At 39.1% G+C, this 24,205-nt stretch overlaps 1 protein-coding gene across 1 annotated transcript; it reads right to left on the reverse strand.

The window, feature by feature from the left end:
• Positions 1-107: 107 nt before the first annotated feature.
• LOC111342649 (uncharacterized) lies at positions 108-16,528 on the reverse strand. Its single transcript, XM_088744663.1, has 13 exons — positions 16,484-16,528; positions 12,493-12,841; positions 11,665-11,814; positions 9,931-10,053; positions 8,318-8,443; positions 6,374-6,622; positions 5,221-5,532; positions 4,411-4,662; positions 3,482-3,793; positions 2,491-2,742; positions 1,662-1,967; positions 1,116-1,214; positions 108-454 (listed from the first exon to the last, which is right to left on the reverse strand). Exons 1-13 carry the CDS (start codon positions 16,526-16,528, stop codon positions 108-110), a joined length of 2,922 nt encoding a protein of 973 aa, XP_088600789.1.
• Between the last annotated feature and the right edge of the window lie 7,677 nt (positions 16,529-24,205).

The raw sequence follows: 24,205 nt of genomic DNA on the forward strand, positions 1-24,205 counted from the left end.
GCCACAATAATCTGAATAGTATTTCAACGCATGCGCTTTTAGTATCGCGGAATATTGTCATGGATTTAAGCTTATGTATTCATTTTTCGTACATTAACGATAGGCTGTTAAGTGTTTTCGTGCATTAATTTACCTATTTCAAAGAAGACCTCAATGTCAGATGGAGTAAAACGGCGACCTCCTGTGAAAAATCCACATTGTTCACTCGTCGAATAGCCCGGAGGGTTGGAGTACGTCATGCCGCATTCGGTATAAGAGTATTGATTACGGTTAGCATTATTGTATATCAAAATATCACATCCAGCACCAAAAATGGGTCCGTAAGAGGAACATCTGTACACGGCGCAGTGCTGGTTTTGGTATTGTGTCAGCTTCACGGGATTGTATCCTTTGACGTTATATAGAGAGAAGATGAATGCTTTACTGTCGTAAGAACAACCTGCACAAGAACCAGCTGAAATAGAAGAACAATGTAGTCGTGCGTTCAGAAGTTCGAAGAAAACATGAACCCCATAAAAGGGGGGAGGAATCACTTTTTATCGTGGCCAAGACGAGTAGTTTTTTCTCAAGCTAGAGGTTTACGAAAGGGAAGAAGAGATTCTACGAGTTTGGGTGTAGAAACGGGCACGTGTAAGAATTATAGAAGATTTGAGGGGTTACTCTAAAGAAAAGTGGGTATAACTTTTTGAAACTTTTGAGTCTCAGTATTGTTGCCGATTGCTTTATGTTTTAAGATGTTATGTTGTTTTGCAGGTGTATCAAGTGGCAAACATTTCAGTTGATGATATATGTGTGAAAAAACCAAAACTCGAGAATAAAATGATAAAGGCTTGAAGCTCATAGCAGAGGAGCATCGTTCAAAAATTCATCGAGCACCGCCTCCACTCTCTCAAACTCCCAAAAGAACCAGGATTGATTTGATGGAATCATCTCATCCTTCTAAAATAGTTTGATATACCTACCTCCGCCCCAAGACACGTCAGAATATCCACCAAAGATGTAGTCGTTCACTTTGATGATTGTCACTGTGGGTCCCCTCCCATCGCAGTTGCTGTGGAATGTCGAAGCGGCCCAGCCGTCTGTGTTAGCATGCCAACACCTCAAAAAGTCCGTACGGGATGCACTGAGAAGAACTGGGTCTAAATATGAAATCAGCTTTCCCGAGTATTTGTTGGGGTCCAGACTTCCAAGAATATTAGATGTACCAAGGCCACCTGTGTTCGTGAACAAAGCTTGAATGTGAACTATAATTACAGACGTCATAGAATAAAGAAAGATGTTATTCTTTCTTTCACCGCCGTGGGAGTTTACCGAGAAGAATCGAGCCCCAGATCTTCTTATTCACAGCGTGAGGTGCTCACCATGTGACGATTCGCAATTGTATTTAAAACGGAGAAAAGAAAAGCGAAAATGTACCGAATTCAGCCGGATTTGATGAGACTCATTTATTCAAATTTAATGGCAAAACATGCAACTTCTTCCCTTATTTAGTTGATATACAGTGAGAAATAATTCTATCGCCACTGTTGCCACAATAATCTGAATAGTATTTCAGCGCAGGCACTGTTAGTATCGCTGAATATTGTCGTGGATTTAAGCTTATGTATTCATTTTTCGTACATTAACGATAGGCTGTTAAGTGTTTTCGTGCATTAATTTACCTATTTCAAAGAAGACCTCAATGTCAGATGGAGTAAAACGGCGACCTCCTGTGAAAAATCCACATTGTTCACTCGTCGAATAGCCCGGAGGGTTGGAGTACGTCATGCCGCATTCGGTATAAGAGTATTGATTACGGTTAGCATTATTGTATATCAAAATATCACATCCAGCACCAAAAATGGGTCCGTAAGAGGAACATCTGTACACGGCGCAGTGCTGGTTTTGGTATTGTGTCAGCTTCACGGGATTGTATCCTTTGACGTTATATAGAGAGAAGATGAATGCTTTACTGTCGTAAGAACAACCTGCACAAGAACCAGCTGAAATAGAAGAACAATGTAGTCGTGCGTTCAGAAGTTCGAAGAAAACATGAACCCCATAAAAGGGGGGAGGAATCACTTTTTATCGTGGCCAAGACGAGTAGTTTTTTCTCAAGCTAGAGGTTTACGAAAGGGAAGAAGAGATTCTACGAGTTTGGGTGTAGAAACGGGCACGTGTAAGAATTATAGAAGATTTGAGGGGTTACTCTAAAGAAAAGTGGGTATAACTTTTTGAAACTTTTGAGTCTCAGTATTGTTGCCGATTGCTTTATGTTTTAAGATGTTATGTTGTTTTGCAGGTGTATCAAGTGGCAAACATTTCAGTTGATGATGTATGTGTGAAAAAACCAAAACTCGAGAATAAAATGATAAAGGCTTGAAGCTCATAGCAGAGGAGCATCGTTCAAAAATTCATCGAGCACCGCCTCCACTCTCTCAAACTCCCAAGGGAACCAGGATTGATCTGATGGGATGATCTCATCCTTCTTAAAAAGTTTGCTATACCTACCTCCGCCCCAAGACACGTCAGAATATCCACCAAAGATGTAGTCGTTCACTTTGATGATTGTCACTGTTGGTCTCCTCCCATCGCAGTTGCTGTGGAATGTCGATGCAGCCCAGCCGTCAGTCTTAGCGTGCCAACACCTTGCAAAGTCAGTACGGGATATACTGGGAAGAACTGGGTCTAAAAACGAAATCAGCTTTCCCAAGTACATGTTTGGATCCAGGCTTCCAAGAATATAAGATGTACCAAGGCCACCTATGTTCGTGATCAAAACTCGAATGTGAACTACAATTATTGATATCATTGACCACTTTCATAAATGGCTGCCGGATTAATATTCTTTTGTTTAAATTTAAATTAGCCTTTCTGGCCTCGTTCTCCAGTTCAAAATTCAAAAGAATACATTATCTCAAGCGAGGCTAGTGAGGCTAATTTGAATTTAAACAAAAGGATATCCATCCGGCAGCCATTTATGAAAGTGGTGTATAGAATCAAGAAAGATGTTATTCCTTTTTTCACGACCGTCGGAGTTTTCTACGATTAATTGAGTCCCAGATCTTCTTATTCACAATATGAGGTTCTCACCATGTAATCAGATTTAAACTCAATATTTCCCCGTGAGTTTATTCTGTAAATACAACAAGATAACTCCACGAAAGCACAGATTACTAATTTTATGCAAGACAGAGAGACGAAAAGAGAAAAAGTACCGAATTTAGCCGGATTCGACCCGATTCATTTGCTCAAATTTAATGGCAAAACATGAGTGTAGATCAATTTCTTCTCAGATTTGGTTGATACGTTTTGATACCCGGAACTGCGATACAATTTGTTTGCTGCTGTTGCCACAATGACCTGAGTAGTATTTTGCTGCTGTATTTGGCTCAGCGCATGCGCTCTTAGAATCGCTGAACTTTGCCATGGATTAGAATGTATGTCTTTAGTCATCGTATATTTACGACAGGGGTTTAAGTGTCTCTGTACAATAATTCACCTATTTCGAAGAAAACCTCTATGTCAGATGGAGTAAATTGATTTGCTCCTGTAAAAAATGCGCAGTTTCCAGTCGAGTAGCCAGAGGGGTTGGAGTACGTCCCGCCACATTTGGTATAAGATTGTTGATTGTTCCCTGCATCATTTGATACGTAGATGTCATTTCCCCAACCAAAACTGGGTCCGTAGGAGGAACATCTGTATATAGCGTGTTGCTGGTATCTGTATTGTGTAAGCTTCACAGGATTGTATCCTTTGGCGTTGTAAAATGAGAATAAAAAGGCCTTGGTGGCGTATGACCAACCACAGGAACCTAAAATGATTAATGGCCTCCTGGTGAAATTTGTTTTAAAATTTATATTTTCGTACCCAGGCCCAAACTTTTAAATCAAAATCATTTTCAAAGTGGTGAAGTGTAGAATTACCCAAAGTTATCTGTTACTTTCTTCAGATGCACGCACAGATTTAAGTCATTGAGCTATTTCTCGATATAGAATTGTAGAAATGTATCCGAGAACTGACAGAAAACTCAGTCATGTAAATCAGGCTTAGAAAATATTATATCGGATAAAAAACATGAATTCCAAGACCGCGCGGTTGAGTGGTTACTCTGAAGAAAAGCGAGTTAAAATTTGAGACTTGAAGCAAAAGAACCCTTTGATCCTACTGTTGTCATTACTACACGTTTTTAGATGCACGTGTATCGACTAGCAATCATATCCATGGACGATATCTGTGTGAAGACATCCTGATGGCAAAAACACGATAAGGAAATGGTAAAGGCTTGGAGCCCATAACAAAGGAGAATCGTTCAAAATTCCATCGAGCACCCTCCCCTTTCCCTGCTTCCCTCCCCTCAAATCCGGAGGGTAAGAATGATTAATCCGATAAAATCGTTTTGTCTCTTCTTAACAAATTTACTATACCTACCTCCGCCCCAGGACACGTCAGTATATCCACCAAAGATATAATTGTTCACTTTGATGATTGTCACTGTGGGTCCCCTCCCATCGCAGTTGCTGTGGAATGTCGATGCCGCCCAGCCGTCTGTCTTAGCGTGCCAACACCTCGCAAAGTCGGTACGGGATATACTTGGAAGAACTGGGTCTAAAAACGAAATCAGCTTTCCCAAGTACATGTTGGGATCCAGGCTTCCAAGAATATTAGATGTACCAAGACCACCTGTGTTCGTGAACAAAACTCGAATGTGAACTACAATTACAAACATCATAGAATCAAGAAAGATGCCATTCCTTTTTTCACGATCGTCGGAGTTTTCTAAGATTAATCGAGCCCCAGATCTTCTTATTCACAGTGTAAGGTGCTCACGATTTGATCACATTTAAACTCAATATTTCTCCGTGAGTTTATTCTGTAAATATAGCAAGAAAACTCCACGAAAACACAGATTCCTACATTTATGTAAAATGGAGAAACGAAAAGAGAAAAAGTACCGAATTTAGCCGGATTCGACCCGATTCATTTGCTCAAATTTAATGGCAAAACATGCGTGTAGATCAATTTCTTCCCAGATTTGGTTGATACGTTTTGATACCCCGGAACTGCGATACAATTTGTTTGCTGCTGTTGCCACAATGGCCTGAGTAGTATTTTGCTGCTGTATTTGGCTCAGCCCATGCGCTCTTAGAATCGCTGAACTTTGCCATGGATTAGAATGTATGTATTTAGTCATCGTATATTTACAACAGGGGTTTAAAGTGTCTCTGTACAATAATTCACCTATTTCGAAGAAAACCTCGATGTCAGATGGAGTAAAATGATATGCTCCTGTAAAAAATGCGCAGTTTCCAGTCGAGTAGCCAGAGGGGTTGGAGTACGTCCCGCCACATTTGGTATAAGATTGTTGGTTTTTCCCTGCATCATTTGATACGTAAATGTCATGTCCCCAACCAAAACGGGGTCCGTGGGAGGAACATCTGTATATAGCGTGTTGCTGGTATCGGTATTGTGTCAGTTTTACAGGATTGTATTCTTTGGCGTTGTTAAATGAGAATAAAAAGGCTTTGGTGGCGTAAGACCAACCACAGGTACCTAAAATGATGATTAAAATGAAATAAAGTGAAAGGAAATAACAAACTAAACGAGTTGCTTGCAAGCGCGGTGTTTTTTGTGCAGTGCATGAGTGCGGTTGTCAATATTTTTCTAATATTAATGAAGTTCAGTCGGAGCCTTCGCGGTGTTTAGTAATAACCCTCATTGTATATTTTAAGCTGCATAACCACATTGCACCTGTTTCATCCATTTGGTCCTTGAAGGAATAAAACTCAATCTAAGGGCCTAGAAATTACTGTAGACAAGTTAAAACACATGCTATGTGCCTTTAGAGCTGACTGGAAAACTTTAAAAGCATTTCGACTACAAATACCATAGCCTTACAAACAAAACAAATTAGGGACTCCTGTTGCACAACGCTGCTCAATGATTGGTCGAGAAAGCTCTTGGTATCGCTTTTAACCAGTGAGAGAAAAATCTTAAACCAATCGTGACTTGGTATATCGCGTTTTTCTCGCGCCTTGGGCATCTTTTTTTCTTGTCCTTTGTTTTGACGGTCCCACCAATTAACTTGGTTTTGGTTCTGCGACATTCAAGATGCAGTTAAGATAAAGAACATATTTAGATCCTAAATTTAACAAATGCTACAGTCAACAAAAAAAAGATATATATCTGTTCATTATGAAACTTGCACACTCAGTGCCTGGTTACCAAGACACCTCACTGTCCTGGCGGAAGAATTTCAAGGAACGTGCTTCAGAGACATTTTTTTCTGTTATAGAAACCAAGCTTGATCCATTTACTACAACGTTATTTCCTTACCTTTCTAAATCTTTAAAACGCTGCACCGAAAAAAACGTAATGGCTAAGATGTACTTACTGCTCCATGATACGTCACTGTAGCCACCAAAGATGGAGTTATTAGCTTTGATGATTGTCACTGTGGGTCCCCTCCCATCGCAGTTGGTGTGGAATGTTGATGCCGCCCAGCCATCTGTCTTAGCGTGCCAACACCTCACAAACCTGCTCCGCTTTGAGCTAAGGAGGACTGGCTCTAGATAAGAAAGCAGCTTTTCTGTGTAGTTTTTGTAGTCGAGGCTGGTAAGAATAACGGAACTATTCAGGCCACCTATACAAATGAACAAAAAAGAGAGAAAAGGTCAGCTTTTCCCTCCCTGAAATTTTTTGCGTCATGTTGCATCCGCCATCTTGGCGCTCGAAAAGCCTGGTTTCACTAGCGACGCAAACACAAACGCAAGTATAACACCTCTTATCACACAAGTATAACACCCCTTATCACACCGTGAAAACGGCCTCGAAGCAAGCATAAATACAAGCGAGAGCGCAAGCTCAACCGGGATAAAAAAAATTTTCATTTTCTTGTGCTTATGTTGTGCTTACGAACGCTTATCCTAAGGGAAAAGGAAATGCCGCAGAAGCACAAGGAAATGTACTACAATTTGCTATGTCTGGATAATTATAGCACTCGCGCAACTTTTGCCCACGTCTGAGCCTTTGAACAAAATGGCGGATGTCGTCGCTGTAGTCTTTGATAAAAATGTCTGAGCCTTTGAACAAGTTGGCGGAGGTCGTCGCTGTAGTCTATGATAAAAAGTGTTTCATGGTTGATCGCAACTATCGAGTCTTATATGACAAGGAGTGTAAAGACTTCAAAGATAAAAACAAATAAGCACAAGCTTGGACTCAAGTTGGCAAGGAAAAATCACCCTGGCTTCCCTTTTCTTTAAAAAGATCCCTAAACCTAAAGCGTTTCATTCTCCTCTTCTTCTGTAACCGATTTCGCTTTCTTCGCCACCATATTGGCCGAGTCGAGATCAACGGAGCCTTGCAACTAGTGAACTAATTGTCAAGTGTGATGTGAGTCTTGCTTGGCCACTTTAATTGACACCTTGAAATTCATAGCAGATTTGTTATTTTGATCGACTACGAGCAACACCTCCTCTAAAGAGAAGACCATATTCCAAAACCCTTTGCTGAGTGACGAGCTGAAATATTTTCACGAAGTTCAAGAACGAGTAAAGGCACTGCAAGCAGAATTTCAGGAAGTCTCAAATAAGCTGACAACAACCCAGAGGGCATACCTACCTCTCCAAAAACTCACCTCAAGAGTTAGAGCTAGCTGCAGAGATGTTTGACATAATCAAAAATGAAAATAGTTTTACAAGCATCGCAACCATCAATGCGGAAAATTGTTTAAGGGTCTTCATCTCTGCCCTCTCCTTTGGTTGCGAGGAAAAAGCCTTTTTAATACAAGCATTGCTCGGAACATTCATGCAATGGTAATCATTTTAAACGAAAAAAACCTAAATAGCCAAGCTCGGACGAGTACATTGCCGATGAATTGGACGAGGAGACTATCCGAGAGTTAGCAGAGGGGAAAATCCGAGAGTCAGAGGAAGATGATGTTCAAAAGTCTGTAGATGGAGGCGTCCAAAAGGCTGCCAAAAAAGAAACATTAGGGGAAGAGGCAGTCCCATTAAACTGAACACTTGTTCTTGTGAACACATAAGAAAATTTGATTATTTTATCATGTTATATCGTGTCTGAACAAGAAACAAAGCTAAAAAAATCGATCCTTCTGCTTTGCTAATTTTTTTTCTCTATTTTTTCATGGTCCTCACCTCTCCTCTTAGTGCCTGTCCATTAGGGCTGATTCCTCCTTTTAATCTGTGGAAAATCATGCGATTCCACCAAAATCCTCCGCCCCTCCTCCCCACTCCCCCCAGGTGAGAAATAATGACCGAAGTAGAGTTAAGGAGACTGCTTGGTTCGCTCGTGTCTAAATGTTAGTTTTAAAACTCACGAAAATAGCAGCTTGTTCCGTTTCCTTGGTACCAGGGATTGCACGTGCATCTATAAGAACCAATGGTATTGTTGCAGTAGGCGTTGGCGTCACAGTCATGTGATTCCTTGGTACATTCGTCGACATCTGAAAGAACGGATAAGAATGTTATGGCCAGAATTCACAGTCGATCGAAAATGACTGTTGTTGGCGAGAGCGTCTCGCTGTACACTTAATTGAAGATGAAATGGTGTGGGGGACTATTCTAATTTCATTTAATAATTTAATAAGAAGTTCTTATATAGCGCATTAAAATTGAACTCTATGCGCTTTACAATTGCAATTAACAAAATTTCAATAAAAATCCTATACATGCAATTATCGCTACTCTATCTAAACTAACGAAGTATTACGTGTTATACATATATTTGACAACGTGCGATATTAAAAAATCTGGTGGCTTAATTTTTGAAAAGATAGGTTTTCAATAAGCGTTTAAAGGAGTCAACAGATTCAGCGTACTTTATGCATTCAGGTAGTTTATTCCACAAATACGGTGCAGCTTAGGAGAATGCTCTTTGCCCATACGTTTTAGTTCGAATTGTTGGGACCTCAAGTAGATTGATATTTGATGAACGGAGTCTTCGTGCTGGAGTACATCGACTAAGAAGTTCGACAAGATAGGTTGGAGCCATGTCATTTAGTGCTTTGTATGTTATCAACAGTATCTTGAATTGAATTCGTTTTGTGACCGGGAGCCAATGAAGTTTCATAAGTATAGGTGCTATACTGTCTCTTGATTTAGCACCGACTAACAAGCGGGCAGCTGTGTTTTGGATCCGTTGGAGTTTTTCGATGTCACAAATCGGTAGACCGTACAATATAATTTGGATATATCAACAAAGTTGAAATGGTAAATTAGACACCGTAACGATTACAAAAGCTGACGTTTCGAGCGTTAGCCCTTCGTCGGAGCGAATGTACAATAGACCGTACAATAGGCTATTACAGTAATCAAGTCTCGATGAGATGAAGGCGTGTATCAATCTTTCATTTTGCTGCGTCGAGAGGTATTTACGAACGCGACCAATATTTCTGATTGCTAAAGACGACGATTTACAGATGGAATTTATCTGCGAGCGTAAGTTCATCACAGAGTCAAGCATGACGCCCAGGTCTCGGACAGTATTAGATAATTTAATGATGTCATCTCCAATATTGATATTACAGAAAGGAGGATTTTTTTGAGAAGCGTGAAGGGAAATGAATGATTTCTGTTTTTGAAAGGTTGCACTGCAATCTGTTTTTCTTGGCCCACTCCATGATTGCATTAACACATGAGTTCAATCTTTCCATGCCCATTATTCTGTCAGAGGAGTTTATCTTTACGTAAAGTTGGGAATCATCAGTATATATCATACAGTTTAGGCCATGTTCAGTAACAATGTCTTCTGTAGGCGACGTATACATCAGAAAGATGGTGGACCAAGTACTGATCCCTGGGGTACGTCGTAGGAGATATGTCGAGGCCATTCAAGCAATTTTAGATCGAGTCTCCAGGATGAGCCGGGATTGATGCTTTGTTTTGAAATGAATTTCTTCAGGCAATGGTGAGAGTCATTGTTTAAACTTACCGATACATTTTTTTCCGTTTCCAGTAAAACCCGCTTTGCACGAACAACTGTGAGAACCGATGGTGTTCACGCACTCGGCGTTGACGTCACACAAGGGAATTGTTGAATTACATTCATCCACGTCTGAAAAACGAGAAAGATTGTGGTAAGTTTAAAAGAAAAAGAGGGTATCCACCAAATCATGAGTCTTTCATGGATTTGTCACAGCAATTGTTTGCTTCATGACTTCCAGCGGAAGCGAAAAGCTTAATATTCAGTGTACGATCTCTTCAGGGAGACAGATTTCCCCTTCCCCTTCCCCATTCCCCTTCATGCACTTGGCGTTGACGTCACAGACGGGAATTGTTGAATTACATTCGTCCACGTCTGAAAAACGAGATAGTTTAAAAGAAAAAGAGTATATCCGCTAAATTAGGAGTTTTTCATGGATTTGCCACTGCAATTGATCGAAAATGACTGTGATTGGCTCAAGCGTCTCGCTGTAAACTAAATTGAAGATAACATGGTGTGGGGAGTAAATCTAGTAAATCTAACTTTGTTATTTTCCATCCTTACCAACGCAAATTGGACTATATAGTTCACTTGAAAATTTATAATAACGATCTTAAAAAAAGTGTATCTCTAGAACAAAAAACTTTTGTGAAATATCTAGGAATTCTGATAGATAATAACCTCTCTTGGAAGTATCATATTGATTATATCTCATCTAAAGTTAGTAAAGGAATTGGTATAATTGCCAGGTTAAGACATCTTGTCCCATTTGCCACACTTCTTAACATCTACCGCTCCTTAATTGAACCCTATATCTCTTATGGTCTTATTGCCTGGGGACAAGCTGCTAACACTCATTTAAATAAGGTTCTCATTTTACAAAAACGTGCTCTACGACTAATGTATTTTGCGGATAGCAAAACTCATAGTGCCCCGCTATTTGTTAACTCCAGAATCTTACCAATAACTATGCTCTATTCTCATTTGGTTTCCTCTTTGATGCATGACATTGATAATCACCGTGCCCCGTCTAATATTTCTATGCTCTTTCTCCACTCCGAGCAGGTTCATCACCATTTCACAAGATTCTCAGCAACGGCTAATCTATACGTTAAAGCGTCTAGAACCAACCAACTTTTATTTTCTTTTGCTAGAATAGGTGTAAGATTGTGGAATAGCATCCCAAAAGAACTTCGTATTAAAAACAGAACCCCGTTTAAGCGTGAACTTAAAAATCGCCTGTTAAAACTTTTGGAAAATGAGGAGATGAATGTTGATATACGCTGCTCAGAAATTTGTAAATATCTCTTGATAAAGTAACTCTTCGTTTAAGTCTTGTTTCAATTGTATTATATATCTTGATAACTTTGCAATTGATTATTTAATTATTCAACGGACTTAATTTTATTTTATTTTATTTAACAATTGTATTTTTATTTAACAATTGTATTTTTATTTAATGATTATCTTTGTTTAATTGTATCGGTATGTGATCATTAGCAGAGACAGCACTTGTTTTAGAAGGGTGGCCCGCCTAGAATAGCTTGCTAATTGCGGGTCACCTAGGACTGTGATAATATTGTATTGCTAACAAATAAATAAATTGAATTGAATTGAATTGAATTGGGGTCTATTCTAATCGGCCATTAAGGCAATTTTAGATCGAATCTTGAGAGTAAGCCGGGATTGCTATATGGTTTTGCTTTGTACCGATTATACGAAACTATTCATAATTTCAGTCACCTTCGGTTTTCATGTCACAAGGAGCCAGAACAGTCTTCGCGGGTACAATCGAAGAAAACCAATATTTGCCGCTGACCGCTTGTCCTCCTTCGCTCAATTTGATTTCTTGGCAAGTCTCCGCAGGCAGCTCAGGAATAGAAGCGAGAGGGACTAAACAAGAAAATAGATGTGTACTGTAAAAATATGTCATGTGGCTATTGTATTATTGTGCCATTCGTAGAACCGAGAGAGACTAAACAAGAAAATACTCATGTATTGTAAAAATACCTCATGTGGCTATTGTATCATTAGGTGTTGATTTTCATGTTATTTTGGCTCGTAAAGGCTGTGATTATTCATACTGGTAAAAAGCGATAAGATTTCTACTTTTTTGGCTTTTTCTCTCGATCTGTTCTCCACCAATATGGGTGGCGACCGTCAGACTCCATTCTGCTTGTCTTCCTCAGGTCATGTGGTCGCCTGGGTTACCCTTCTCCTCATGACGCAAATACTCCACTGTGATTGCTTAGTTCAATTCACAGCGGCACACCGATACAAGTTGATGAATTTAACTTCAGTAAATAGACAGATTTTAAACAGGAAGGAACGCTCTGTAAGATTCTAATGCCCCTCTCCCCGTAATTGGCAGTTAATTGAAAGTCAGTCTCCTATTGTCCTCCTACCCTTATACTCTGTTGGCCACCACCCTTCCCACCCCCACATATGATGACTTGTCCCTTAGAAATGAATGAGGTTTCAACTGTTTAAAAATGAAAAATTCCACGAGGTAAAATTGTCAAAAACTTACGGCAGACAAAGGGGAGAATTTATATTTGGATCTTGACTTACCTCTGTTCAATTCTCGTTTGAAGTAATACCGCTCCGCGTTTGGAACGTAATCGTCGGGTCTGGCCTCCTTGGTGCGGTTATTTAATTCACAAGTGTTTTGAGTGAAAACGTAATTGAAACTTTGACATCTGACGTCAGCGGTACACTCATGGTAACACACATCCCCCAGAGAAGCTCCCGTGATCCTCTTGAAGATGTGACGTTGCAGCATCATTCCAAGTTTCGAGACTTCGCCCACGCTGCATTGTTGTGCGTAAGCATTGGAAATCACACTACACACAAAGACTACCACTGCTATGTAGGAGAGTTTTGGAAGGACCATTCTCTTCAGAACTGCAGCAAAGATGGCCTGAATTGACAAAAATATGTTAATATCAGTAAGGCTGGCAACCCTGCCCGTAGTAACGGTATTGATTATTGTCTATCGTATAACTTATCTTGTTTTCGTGCCAAGGGTTCAGAACCGTTGCGATCTTAGATACATCGTTAATATTTCAAACACACAATATTAGTTTTTCAAGATTTAGACAACCAGTAAAATATCCCCAAAAATCTGATTGCATAACCATCCTCTAAATTCGTTTCCATCTCAAATAACTTGCTTTGATAAAACATATGTGTGAACTGCGGTTATGAGACGTATATGAGCACGATCCTTCACAGTAAAGCACTATTTGAGCAATAGTGAAAATCAGACCTGAAAAAAATTTCAGGCCTGTACGGGATTCGAACCACTGACCTCTGCGATACTAGTGCAGCGCTCTACCAATTGAGCTAACAAGCCAACTGGGAGCAGGCCATCAAATTAATTCGACATAAACCCGTAGATGATAAATCAAACAACAACAAACATATGAAACATATGTGTGAACTGCGGTTATGAGACGTATATGAGCACGATCCTTCACTGTAAAGCACTATTTGAGCAATAGTGATTTACTGTTGTTTGATTTATCATCTACGGGTTTATGTCGAATTAATTTGATGGCCTGCTCCCAGTTGGCTTGTTAGCTCAATTGGTAGAGCGCTGCACTAGTATCGCAGAGGTCAGTGGTTCGAATCCCATACAGGCCTGAAATTTTTTTCAGGTCTGATTTTCACTATTGCTCAAATAGTGCTTTACTGTGAAGGATCGTGCTCATATACGTTGCTTTGATAAAATTCATCAGAAACGCTCTGTAAGGCGAGAGAAGAAAGCGGAAAACACGCGAGAAAGCGCTATCACGTTAAAGATGCGCGTGAAATTAAAGGGAAAGGTCTTTTGCAGCAAATAAAGAGATTCTCGCCTCACCTTTCTGACGCGCCTTTCGCTTTCTTGAATAGACTCTCGAATTTCGATAATTTAATCGACTTTTTTTAATCTGAATCAGTTTCCTATCGATTAATAGTTTATTCCGCATTTCAGACCTGTGGATCTGCCGTAGGATAAAAAAGGAGAGAAGTAAAGAAACTGTGTCTTTTAGGTATTTCCTAACCGTTGCTTTGCAATTGAGTTTTTGGCCAAAACAATCATGGTTACTTTCTGCTATCCTTAAAATGCTACTGAAACGAAATTTTCGTATCTGAAATATTTGCTCTAACCTGTAGTTTTGAATATGCTGATCATCATGAGATAATTTGCTTTGGCCAAAAAGAAGCGAAAGATATCTTTTTTAACCGTTCAAATCAAAAATTTTACACAAAACCATGTCCGGGCCCTGGTACCGAGCGAAATGGATTGATGACGTCACTGGTTGTGTTCACTCCGATAGCGTGGTTTATTTCACTCACTGTTTGTTTGTATTCGGGGGCGAAGGAGATGGCAGACATTGAAGTTTTGTCAAGTGAATCTTCTTCTGAACGAAGCGAAGTTGTCTCCAGTAGCGAAGAGGAAGATGGTGGCGTAAAATGGGGTTGACAGGCCTACACGACTCCCAAGCGTGTGTTTAGAGTAGCCTATTCAAAGTTTAGCCCTCACGAGTATGTCTTTGAGCGACCGCCCTCTTTTGTAAGATACGAGCGGCGGATTTTTGTATAGTTCGCTCAGTAGTGGTTGTGTTTCTATTAAATGCCAGTTTTTCATGAGAATTTGCTTTATGTGTGGCACTGAGTACGCACATCAGGGATTGCGTCTTTTTCGAATCGTTCGCCCTTGTAGATGTACAGTAATTTTTTTTACTGTCTCGATCGTTAAGTTGTCTGGATTGCTTTCAGCTGGCGCCACGCGCGCTGATTCGATCGTACTACAGTTCTTAGTGTTCAGTGTTCCAGCCGTTTTGGCTCGTTTTCTTTTCTTTATTTCGGTGTTAAAACGAACGATTTCACGTTCATAGAAGCACATGATCGCCTTTACTGTTTCTTGCTCCGCGTTGTTAAGGATTTGCTTTATCTCATTTTTTAAATCCTCGTCTGCTCTTATTTTGGCCCTCGCCCTATATTGTAGGGATTCTGGGCATGTTCTGCCAGGCATTTGGTACAGAGGGATTTGTTCGTTATCCTCAGACTTGCCGATTAGATCATCTTCAGTGGCGGCGTCGTATGAGGCTTCCATGTTTTCTTCATTCTCTGAATGGCATTGCTTTGGCCCGGCGCGTTTAGTAGCCCATCTGCCGTTATAATGTCTTTCGAAATTTTCTGTAGATGGTCAGGCAAGACCGCGGTTTCGATCCTAAGCTTGTGGATCTCGTCAGTTGCCGATTAACTAGATAGACTGGTAGAGATTCGTTCTCGGTATCAGTTGGGAATTTTGCTCCCTATCCAGGCGAGCCTCTCGCAAATAGCCAAGATGCCGATGTGGCCGCCGATGAATAAGACGAAGATGACATTTTGCCCGAAATCCTCTTTTTCGGCCTCCCAACATGCAAGCCACGCTCCATGCTTTTACCCTTCTTTCACAGAAGTACACAACCAGTGACGTCACAGGGCTGTTTTGGCCGCGCCAAGATGGCCGCCAATTTTGATCTCAGCCGGTCAACTTCGAATGCTTAAAAATGTACTTTCCGGTATGCGTTGGCCCAAAAAAAGTACACAGCGTTTGCAAATAACGTTCAAGCTCTATTATATTGCAAAAATCTCGGATACGAAAATTACGTTTCAGTAGTACTTTAAACCATGGATTTTGTCAGCTTTTTTGTCTTACACATAAAACTAAATTGGAAATATCTTTGAATTTTTTATGGCAAGATTTTCATGCTGTTCGGAGTCAAACAGTTGGGCCAAAAGATGGTAGCCGTTTGAATTCCCATTTTACTCCAGAATGTGTAGAATTAGATAAAACGAGTCGCACGTTCAAGATGGAAATTACGTGACTTGTGAATATGTTCCGTATATTTTGCTCTCTCCTCATCTCTGAGTCTAACACGAAGCTGACTTCCTATAATTTTTTTGCGAGTCTTGCAATTTGAGTTGTACGGCAAATAAGCTAAAAAGAATTAATCTGAGAGTCTTTTAAGTTTCACGCAACTTGTTACGTTGGCTCTCATGTCAGAGTATGTTTAAAGTTGGCAAACTAACTTTTCGGATTCATAAATCAACATTAGATTCGAATCATTACATTGTTGCTTAAGAATTTGATGACGAGTCATTTTCCATCTTATTTCTCAAAAAAAAAAAACCATCAAATTGTTTCTATAAATAGCGTACAAATCCTTTCCGGAAAATTCTGAATCAATATCGTATTTTTTTGCATGTTGTTTTAGTTAGATGACCCACATCATAAGAAACCTAAATCGCAAATTCCTTTATCGTGTCGAAGAAAAATTGCTCTAGAACCGAAAAGTTGTACACGAGAAAAAAATTACATCTTTTCTCGGTGAATAATCAAAAATTTGTTATGTTGGAATATATGTTGCTGTGCATCATCATTTTCATCCAGTTCCGAAATTTTGTCCGAAACCGAATTCATCTTGTGGTTCCTTATGCTGGGAAACTGACAACAAATGATGAAAATTAATTACCTCGCATCCTTTGAATAACTATATATTTTGAACATAATAAAGAAAGATTTACTTACCTTTAATTTTCCCAATTTGCCGGTTTTGTGTTTCTTGAACCTCATATCTAGATGATTCAAATAACTAACTGCAGACAGTACTGTTTCGGCCTTCTGGGCCTCATCAGTGCAGTGCTAATGCTAGGATGGAGGAGAACCAATATGGTCACCCCAAACGATCCAACCTTTGTGGTATCGTCTAAGCCATGCCAGAGTGCTCAAACTAGAGTACACTAGCGAGCATGCGCAATTGCAGAGCAATGACTCATCCTAGTTAGAGTGCTCAATTTGGACATGAAAGCAAAGCTTTGTATGCCAAAGAGCTATATCTAACTGCAGACAGTACTGTTTCGGCCTTCTGGGCCTCATCAGTGCAGTGCTAATGCTAGGATGGAGGAGAACCAATATGGTCACCCCAAACGATCCAACCTTTGTGGTATCGTCTAAGCTATATATATGTATCTATAAGGGAATAACTCTTGGACCTCGCTGCACCAATACCCGGCAGGTCAGATGACCATCAAGGTGATGAATATAATGCCAGTATTCCTTGGGTTTATTTTCCCTTAGAAAATGATAGCAGACAAAACAACTGATAATCATGACCGCCAAGCCTTAATTAAAAGTAACTAGTCTTCACGCAATGGAAAAGTTTTTAGCCAGTGGGTATCTGGCTGCATTGTGAAGACAATGTACAGAAACATTGACAACACGTTTGTTAGGTAAACAAACGATAACACTTACAATTTATAAACACTTCACTATGATATCACATCTGCCCTTTTCGTTTGCCTACTTGTTTTCCCTAAACCCTTACTTAAAATGTCAGAAAAGGTCGCAAGACCATGGATTATAATCAAAGGTTTCATATTGTATCATTTCTAGACCTTTTCAGTGAGAGCGGCTACAAACAATGAAATTCACAAATCGACAGTGGTTTAGCGTGGTTTGTACTCTTATCGACAAAGATATTCATCATCACAATGGTCAAAATGTTGTGGACTCACAGGGCGAATGATTTTCACCGCAATATCGACGCCATTCCGTGCGTGATACGTTACGTTTCAGATTGGGGGTTGGTTCAACAAAGCTCGAGGCTTTATTCATGGAAGAAACGTTGCATATTTACTAGCAGGTGTGGAAAATTCATTGCTAATCACCCCTCTCTTTTACTCCCCTAGAAAAAGAAAACACCAAGATGAAAAGTCAGAGAAAAAATGCGGATGATAGTTTGCTTACGCCTATATCTCAGTTTTATGAAACGTTTAGGTTTCAAGTCAACCCCTCGAGCGTTTCCAGTTTTTGAGGCTAGGTTTTTAAAGTTCTATATGAGAAAAAAATTGTATAAAAGAACCAGTCAACGTTTTCCACAAACTTGACATGATAATCCAGTGATTCTAAAATTTCTGTCCGTTGATGACAATTAAATATCACACGCTATTTACCGTGGCAACATTTGATCCAGAAAGAACTTTTTCTGTGTTTACGTAACTTCGTCTAGACGCGAGGGGGGTAGGCAGTTCCTATGATACTAATGCAATCACTAGCTACAGTTGAGGGTAAGCATAATTTTGGAGAATTCATTTTTGCCAATCTATGAATTATTTTTTCTATTGTGGCTATATATATACTCTCTCGTTAGCCACACTCAACGACCTATGAGTGCGCTCCAAACTAAGTTTAAGCATGTTTATTAGTTGGGGATGGATTTTTCATTCTTAGACTTTCAAAACAGAAAGATACTACGGGAGTTTTAAGTTTCAAATTGAAAGATAGAAGACCGGTTTAAATACATTTAAAACTAACGGTAGGCGTATAGAAGTTAAGTAAATAGATTTTATTAGACGTTTTTTTGTGCAGTATCGCTGAGTATTTTTTACGAGTTGCCGTGTTTTGACGAGCCAATGCAACACGAATATAATGCCAGTATTCCTTGGGTTTATTATCCCTTAGAAAACGACAGTAGACAAAACAACTGATAATAACCGGGAAGCCTTAATTAAAAGTAATTAGTCTTCATGGAAGGGAAAAGTTTTTTGCCCGTGGGCGTCTGGCTGCATTGTGAAGACAATATACAGAAACATTGACAACACATCTGTTAGGTGAACAAACGATAACACTTACAATTTATATACACTTCACTATGATATCACATCTGCCCTTTTCGTTTGCCTACTTGTTTTCCCTAAACTCCTACTTAGAATATCAGAAAAGGTCGCAAGACCATGGATTATAATCAAAGGTTTCATAGTGTTTCATTTCTAGATCTTTTCAGTGAGAGCGGCTACAAACCATGAAATTCACAAATCGACAGTGGTTTAGCGTGGTTTGTACTCTTATCGAAAAAGACATTCGTCATCACAATGGTCAAAATGTTGTGGACTCACAAGGCGAATGATTTTCACCGCAATATCGACGCCATTCCGTGCGTGATACGTTGCGTTTCAGGATGGGGGTTGGTTAAACAAAGCTCGAGGCTTTATTCATGAAAGAAACGTTGCATGTTTACCAGCAGGTGTGGAAAATTCATTGCTAATTACCCCTCTCTTTTACTCCCCTAGAAAAAGAAAACACCAAGATGAAAAGTCAGAGAAAAATGATCACACTTTGCTCACGCCTACATCTCAGTATTATGAAACGTTTAGGTTTCAAGTCAACCCCTCTGGAGTTTCCATTTCTTGAGGCTAGGTTTTTAAAGTTCTATAAAATAAAAAACTTCTATAAAATAACCAGTAAACGTTTCCCACAAACTTGACATGATAATATGTAAGTACACTTCTTTTGATCATATTGATACCAATTTGGAGATGTACATCCAGTGATTCTAAAATTTCTGTCCGTTGAGGACAATTAAATAATACACGCTATTTACCGTGGCAACATTTGATCCAGAAAGAACTTTTTCTGTGTTTAGGTAACTTCATCTAGACGCGAGGGGGGGGGGGGGGGAGGGTAGGCAGTTCGTATGATACTTATACAATCACTAGCTACAGTTGAGGGTAAGCATAATTTTGGAGAATTCATTGTTGCCCATCTATGAATTATTTTTTCTATTGTGGCTATATATATACTCTCTCGTTAGCCACACTCAACGACCTATGAGTGCGTTCCAAACTAAGTTTAAGCATTTTTATTAGTTGGGGATGGATTTTTCATTCTTAAACTTTCAAAACAGAACGATACTACGGGACTTTTAAGTTTCAAATTGAAAGATAGAAGACCGGTTAAAATTTATTTCAATCTAACGGTACACTTATAGAAGTTAAATAAATATATTTTATTAGACATTTTTTTGTGTAGTATCGCTGAGTACTTTTTACGAGTTGTGCCGTATTTTGATGAGCCAATGCAACACGCCAAACTGTTATTTACGGGCGAATTTCGCGGAGATTTCTGGAGTACACATATCGCGTGATGTTTGTACTCGTCTTGCGAGTTACTTGTACTTTACGAAGCACAGTTGGATAATAAATATACCATTGAGTATTTTAACGAGTTGTGCCGTATCTTGAGGAGCCCGTAGGGCGAGTTAAAATGTAAAAAACGAATAAAAATACTCAGCGATACTACGCAATAGAACGTCTAGTAAGATATTTATTAGGTATGATGCACGATCCTTCGCAGTAGATAGCGCTATTTATGTAATAGCGAAAATCGGACCCTATCTACTGCGAAGGATCGTGTATCATAAGTATTTAATACCGCAGTTCAAAATATATGAACTTCATATATTCATTGTATCTGATTTATCATCACGGGTTTATTACGAATCAACTTAACGGCCTGCTCCCAGTTGGCTTGTTAGCTCAATTGGTAGAGCGCTGCACCAGTATCGCAGAGGTCAGTGGTTCGAATCCCGTACAGGCCTGATTTTTTTCAGGTCTGATTTCCGCTATTGCATAAATAGCGCTATCTACTGCGAAGGATCGTGCATCATACGTATTTAATACCGCAGTTCAAAATGTATGAACTTCATATATTCATTGTATAAGATATTTATTATCCAACACGCCAAATTGTTATTTCAGTGCTGCGAATTTCGCGGATATTTCTGGAGTACAAATATCGCGTGATATTTATACTCGTCTTAGGCGTTATTTGTACCCTACGGAGTGTCGTTGGATAATAATTAATGAAATTTAAGAGAGGACACGAAAATGTTTTTAATTAGTTCTCGAGCATTGGCAAAACTTAGGCCCGCTCTAACTGATTACTATAGTTAATGTTAGAAAATACAAAACGGTTGCGAAAAAAGACTCAAAAATACGGTAGCAATCATGAGAGTACATAGAAGTCAAACATGTTACAATTCCAAAGGGCAGGAAAACATGTTTGTGATGACTCGTTCAATGTGACATCTCTGTGCTGAAAGTTCTTTTTGTTTGTTTGTTTTCGTACTTAATCTTTTATTTTCCAGAGGCGACTAACAAATAACTTCTTCTTGCAATATCAATTCGCTATCGGAAGTCCAGGTGAAGAGTGATAAGAATAATAAAAATAACCAACTAGAGGTTATCTTGTCATAAAAAACCTAGCTCTGCAAACTCAATCTAAAAGGAAATATATGGTATCTGGACGGGTGAATTATGGATAAGGCACTTAAATCAATTTCAGGTATTTTTCAAACAGCTGCAGTTGTCAGAACTCGCCATCACTCGTGCCCACTCCGTGCGATTTAAATTTTGTGACGCGCTGTTAGAATAAGGTAGGGACCATAGGGACAAGGACGTACGCGTGGAACAGTTCCTTTCGGCTCTGACAGGAAAACATGAAGTAGCGGTAATTAGCGCAGGAAGAGACCCGCTGGGAAGAGTTATTCACAGATTGTTCGCCAAACAAGAGGTTTGTGTCGCGGCAGATTAGATAGACTAGAGCAACATTTCTATAATTTAAACTTTTAAGTTAAAAACACTTAAAAGTGTTTTAATCTACTTATTGATAATGTTTGTAAATGAAAGTAACTGTCTTTTTGTCTTTCATAAAACACGAGATTGCTGTGGACGAATACATCTCTTCAAATAAGCTCATACAATAAAGCCAAAATAGTATTTCTGCTCGATGTGATCACCGTTTTAGGGAACCAACACGAGCTACGAGAATTAATTTTTTCAACCACAACCTAATCAGAATGATTTCCCGCTTAAAACGCGGGTCACAAACTTTTAGTTGGCGCACCTTAATATGTGCCACCCCGCGCGAAGCCCTCTTTTGCAAGACTTCCTTCTAGCGTCATACTACAACCTCCTGAGTTCTCTTCAATGCTATAAAAGTTGCGCTATATCAGTAACCACATGCAGTCTGAGACTGCCTATTTTTCTATCTTATCAAAGTAATATATTATAGTCGTTCTTAATCTGTGGTGATCTTCTCAATCCCTTACCATCCCCGCTTCTTTCTCGTTTACCCTTTCTCTTTTCTTATTTTGCCATCTTCCCTAGTTAATATATTTTAGCTTCCATCATGTTTAAGATAACTTTTCCCGTCTAGAAAAGGACAGCGAATAATGTTATGTAGTCTAATCACGCTACGCTGTTTACTATTTTTACTTTATCTTTGTCAACGGCGGCAACCAGTCCCACCAGCTTAGGACTTTCCACCCCCCACCGTTCGGGAGTACATTTTGAGAGCATCAATTCCCCGTCTCCGCCCCTTGTCTTTTCAATAACGAAGAATGATCTCAATTAGAAATCTATAAGAAATTCTGCTTCGTCATGATAATATTTTACAAGAATAACAGCAGCCTTTTGTAAACCTCAAATGGCAAACTCTCAATTCTTGAGTCAACTGATTAAGATATAAATTCGTTACCAGATCTGTCCTACATTCGTTGGATGTTAAATAATAATAATAATAATAATAATAATAACAATAATAATAATAGTAGTTTATTCACAATTAATCACACACAGAAAGCAAACAAAAACTAACAAAAAGTACATTAACAACAAAAAATACATGAAAAATTGTGAAGGGAGGTAGAGGAGGTTATCCCTTTCTAGTCCACCTCCTTAACACATATGGCAATATTAAAAAATCCTAATTACTTATCTATAAATTCAAAAACTATATATATATATATATATATAGGAAGTCTGTAAGTCGATTTTCGCGTTGAACAGTGCTCAATACGTTGAAGCAGAGCAGAATAAGCTGGAGAGTGAATTAAACCCCTGAAGAGTGAAGCGATTCACGAAACAGGCTTGTCGGGAAATGTAGTTACGTCCTTTTTTCCTCTCATAATATATATATATATATATATATACAATTGGGGATAATTATATAATAAAAGTTTAAAATGGTAATTAGTATAAATCGTGTTTTAAGAAAATTCATTAACTAGCCTATTTCTAAAAGTTCTTAAGTCTTTTGCTTCAGCGGTGTCTTTTCTTAAATTGTTCCACAAATTAACAATGTGAAGAAAGAAAGAGTTTATAGCAATTTAACTTAGCAGATTTCGTCTTAAGCTTGAAGCGATGGTTGGATCTCAGCGGTCTGTATTTGTCCGCAAAGCTAAGGAATTCGTATGGATTCAGACAGTTCAGTCCATTTATTGTCTTGTAGCATTCAGTGAGTGATGATAAAGTTCTACTTTTTTCTAATGATGGCCATTTAAGTCGTTTCAATCGATCTTCATACGACATATCATTTGCAGTTATACCAAGCGTAAATCTGGAAGCTCTTCTTTGGACTTTTTCTAGAGTAGCAATATCTCTCTTTAGATGTGGCGACCATACTGGGGAACTGTATTCAAGGATTGGCCTTACAAGACTTTTGTACAATTTAGAGAACAAGTCCGGGTTTTTCGGTCCAACAATCCGTCTAACAAAGCCAAGAACACTGTTAGCTTTGTTTGCACATTTGGTGGCTTGTAGGTTCCATGACAGATTTGACGTGATATTAATACCAAGATTTTTTGTTTCGGACACTGAATTTAATCTGTTACCATATAAGTGATATTCGGGACATGATGTCTTCTTTGAGATTCGCATTACTTCATACTTGGTTGTATTAAAGCTTAACTGCCAATCAATGCTCCATTGTTCGAGTGCATTCAGATCGTTCAGTAATATTTGGGTGTCTTCGTGAACATTTCCAAGGGCCTTTTTAACTTTCATATCTTCTGCGAATAATTTCGATTGAGATTCTATGTTCCGCGTGATGTCATTAATGTAAATAGGGAACAATATCGGTCCTGATACGGTTCCCTGCGGCACACCGGATAGGACAGCTGTCCAGGATGAATAATGACCTCGGAGTACAACACGCTGTGAACGGTTTGTCACGAAACTCCTTACCCACGATAGTAGCGGGTCTCTAATACCATATATGCATGTAGTTTTAATAATAAACGTTCATGTGGGACAGAGTTGAACGCTTTCACAAAATCCAAAAATACAACATCTGTAGGAAGCCCACTGTTTCTATTGTGAGCCCAATCATGAAAGACTGTTAAGAGCCGAGACAAGTAAGATTTTCCCTTCATGAATCCAAATTGATTAGGGATAAAAATGCTCTTAGTTATCCAAAATTCCACTAGGTGTTGTCTTACAATTTTCTCACACACTTTGCAAAGAATTGAAGTCAATGAGACTGGGCGGTAATTTTTACGGTTATTTTTAGCGCCTTTTTTGTGTAGCGGGATAATGTCAGCTTGCTTCCAGCAATCGGGTACCTTGCCTAGCGAGAACGACAAATTGAAAATCTTACGAACTGAAATAGCTAACGTATCTGCACAATTTTTTA

Source organism: Stylophora pistillata, chromosome 14, assembly GCF_964205215.1.
Source record: "Stylophora pistillata chromosome 14, jaStyPist1.2, whole genome shotgun sequence".
Classification (NCBI taxonomy): domain Eukaryota; kingdom Metazoa; phylum Cnidaria; class Anthozoa; order Scleractinia; family Pocilloporidae; genus Stylophora; species Stylophora pistillata.

Excerpts from the sequence above, each read along its gene's own strand:
- LOC111342649 (XM_088744663.1), bottom strand. The coding sequence starts at position 16,528 with ATGAGGTTCAAGAAACACAAAACCGGCAAATTGGGAAAATTAAAG. Across the intron at positions 2,743-3,481 it reads AGAGGTTTTCTTCGAAATAG|GTGGCCTTGGTACATCTTAT; the intron begins GTGAATTATTGT and ends TCACGAACATAG. Across the intron at positions 455-1,115 it reads AGTTCTTCTCAGTGCATCCC|CTGGTTCTTGTGCAGGTTGT; the intron begins GTACGGACTTTT and ends CTTCTATTTCAG.